The sequence below is a fragment of the Borostomias antarcticus genome (assembly GCF_949987555.1).
Source record: "Borostomias antarcticus genome assembly, chromosome: 16".
Classification (NCBI taxonomy): domain Eukaryota; kingdom Metazoa; phylum Chordata; class Actinopteri; order Stomiiformes; family Stomiidae; genus Borostomias; species Borostomias antarcticus.
This window is the reverse complement of record NC_140249.1, coordinates 11195315-11198159: the sequence shown is the minus strand read 5'-3', so window position 1 is coordinate 11198159 and position 2845 is coordinate 11195315. Positions and strand designations below refer to the sequence as shown.

Sequence of the window (2845 nt, the reverse complement as noted above, 5' to 3'; positions counted from 1 at the left end):
GCCTGAAGTGTAGTGAATGTCCCCCAGACTGCCAGTATCAGGGGCAGGACAGGAGGAGGGGCCTGTTGGTGAGGAACCAGGCTGCTCTGTTCTCTGAGTTTGTGGGTTGAGTGAGGCGAGGCGCTCCCCAGTCCTCCAGACGGTCACAACCAGACCTCCAGCCCCCTGGTCCGGTCGTCCAGGCCTCCTGACCTGCCCTTTCCCTGGACCCGACACTTCCTACTCCCCCCCCGGCTCCACCCTCATTGACCCGCCGCCCCCCCAATCAGAGGCTGACGGAGGACTCAGTCCAGGCGGGCGAGCCCCCCGCTACCACCGTGCTGGCGGTGCGTCCCCGGGGAGGGGGGGCGTCCAGGCCGAACAGGCGCGTGGCGGCGCCGCGGTACTTCCGGGACATGGTGTTGTAGAGGATAGGGTTGATGGCAGCGCTCAAGTAGAACAGCACGACAGAGACCAGGTTGCAGTACTGGCTCACCAGCGACCACCAGGGGGAGCCGGACTCAGAGGAGCGCAGGTAGCGGCCCAGGTGGAAGGGCAGCCAGCACAGCACGAACGCCAGGACCACCACCACTACAGAGAGAGGGAGGGAGGGGGGAGGAGGAACGGAGAGGAGGAGAGAGGGATGGAGGGGGGAGGATGAATGGAGAGGAGGAGAGAGGGATGGAGGGGGGAGGATGAACGGAGAGGAGGAGAGGGGGATGGAGGGGGGAGGATGAACGGAGAGGAGGAGAGGGGGATGGAGGGGGGAGGATGAACGGAGAGGAGGAGAGAGGGATGGAGGGATGAACGGAGAGGAGGAGAGAGGGATGGAGGGGGGAGGATGAATGGAGAGGAGGAGAGGGGGATGGAGGGGGGAGGATGAACGGAGAGGAGGAGAGAGGGATGGAGGGGGGGGATGAACGGAGAGGAGGAGAGAGGGATGGAGGGGGGAGGATGAACGGAGAGGAGGAGAGGGGGATGGAGGGGGGAGGAGGAACGGAGAGGAGGAGAGGGGGATGGAGGGGGGAGGATGAACGGAGAGGAGGAGAGAGGGATGGAGGGGGGAGGATGAACGGAGAGGAGGAGAGAGGAGGAAGGAGTGGAGGAAAGGGAGAGATACAGAGGTGCGATATGACAAGTGTTATTTTTCCCCCCGGATTATAAGCACACATGCACACACACAAGCACACACACACACACACACACGCACACACACAAATCAAATTCTAACTGCTGTCAGATGTAGATTGATTTTGGTCATCAACATTCAAACTTGCATTCATGTTAATGTAACAAAAAAGGTGTCATATTCACACCAACATTTTCTTTCATTTAGACATAAAATGGAAGTGATCCCGTGCACACCACGTTAGAAAACACTGTGTTTTAATAAATACAGAAATTGTTGATAGCACAACAATATTATGTGCTACATGCTGCATGTACTACAACATAATAACAATATACAATATATACAAGTCACTAACTGTCCATAAATAGTTTCATTGGTGTCTTACCCAGCATTTTGATGGTCTGTCTGTTGCTCTTGTCTCTGTGAGTCAAGCAGGGACCGATGTTGGTCTCCCGGCGCCGCTTCCACAGTCTGCGGCCAATCAGCGTGTAAAGCACCGTTAGAAAGAACACTGGCAAGAAGAAGAACACCGAGCTCATCCACCCCATGGCCGCCAGCAGACCTGACCTGAGGGCATACTGGGTCATCTTACACTCGCTAGTGTCCCCGTTGTCCACCGCCACGCTGGGCCCGTACTCGTCGCGCTCTACCCCCACCACCACCACGACGGGCCCGGCACTGAGCAGCGACACTGCCCAGAGCGCCAGGATGAGGCCGCGGACGCGCCGCTTGGTGACCAGGGCCTTGGCGCGCAGCGGGAAGCAGATGGCCAGGTAGCGCTCCACGGACAGCGCGGTGATGTTGAGGATGGTGGAGTAGGTGCACGACTCGGACACGAAGCAGAAGAGCTTGCAGAGCACGTTGCCGAAGCGCCATGGCCGGTACCTCCACAGCCGGTACAGGTCCGGGGGCATACACAGGAAGATCAGCAGGTCCGACACCGCCATGCTGCACAGATACAGGTTGGTGGTCGTGCGCATGTCCCGGTATCTGCTGACCACCAGGATGGTCATGACGTTGCCGGTGACCCCGACCAGGAACAGCAGCGCGCAGGTGACCGTGATGCCCGTGAGCACTGGGATGGGGAACACGTTAACGGGGGGCTCGAAGCCCAAGTAGCTCCCGTTCCCGGTGTCCTCCCAGCTGCAGTTGAGGGAGAGGCACTCGGAACGGTTGGGCCAGGCGGGCATGCTGCCGTCGGGTCATTCACGGGACCGGGGCTGCCCGTTACCGGCACTCCGGGTGTGAGGCTGCTCAGGGTGTGAGGCTGCTCGCTCCGCTGGTTTTCGTTGAACGGGGCTGGTATCGACGCATTGAGCGTGAGACACACGCATGTCAGCCTCTTCTCACGCTCTCACGCCGCACTTCACAATTCACACGGAAGGGGGTAAATCTCACTCCAAGCTTTTGGTCAAACTTGGCAACCCTGTATCAATGAGTAAAAGAGAGAAGTCTTGACCAAGATTGTGCGCTCTGCGTAAACGGTGAAACGGTGAGTCCGTTAAAAGCTCGAGTAGCCGCTAGAGCCCAAACATTGTTTTAGAAGTGAAACAGACTGAAACAAGGGCCTCATCTTTCATAGAAAAACTTACACAAAAAGGGTGGTTTTCAAAACACTGCAGAATATTAGCATGGATCTGTACAACATATAGGCAAGTCCTTGGGATGTAGCCTAATGCTGATACGTTTCAATAAGACACAAGAAAATAACTGGGCATCGTAAAAATCCAGAAT

The 2845-nt window shown here is 57.1% G+C and overlaps 1 protein-coding gene across 1 annotated transcript; it reads right to left on the bottom strand.

Annotated features, from left to right (window-relative positions):
- Window positions 1–265: 265 nt before the first annotated feature.
- Window positions 266–2301, bottom strand: ghsra (growth hormone secretagogue receptor a; the record flags this gene model as incomplete). The annotated part of the gene is made up of 2 exons (XM_084450881.1): window positions 266–570; window positions 1497–2301. The coding sequence occupies 2 exons, from the start codon at window positions 2299–2301 to the stop codon at window positions 266–268; spliced, it is 1110 nt and encodes a 369-aa protein (XP_084307007.1).
- Between the last annotated feature and the right edge of the window lie 544 nt (window positions 2302–2845).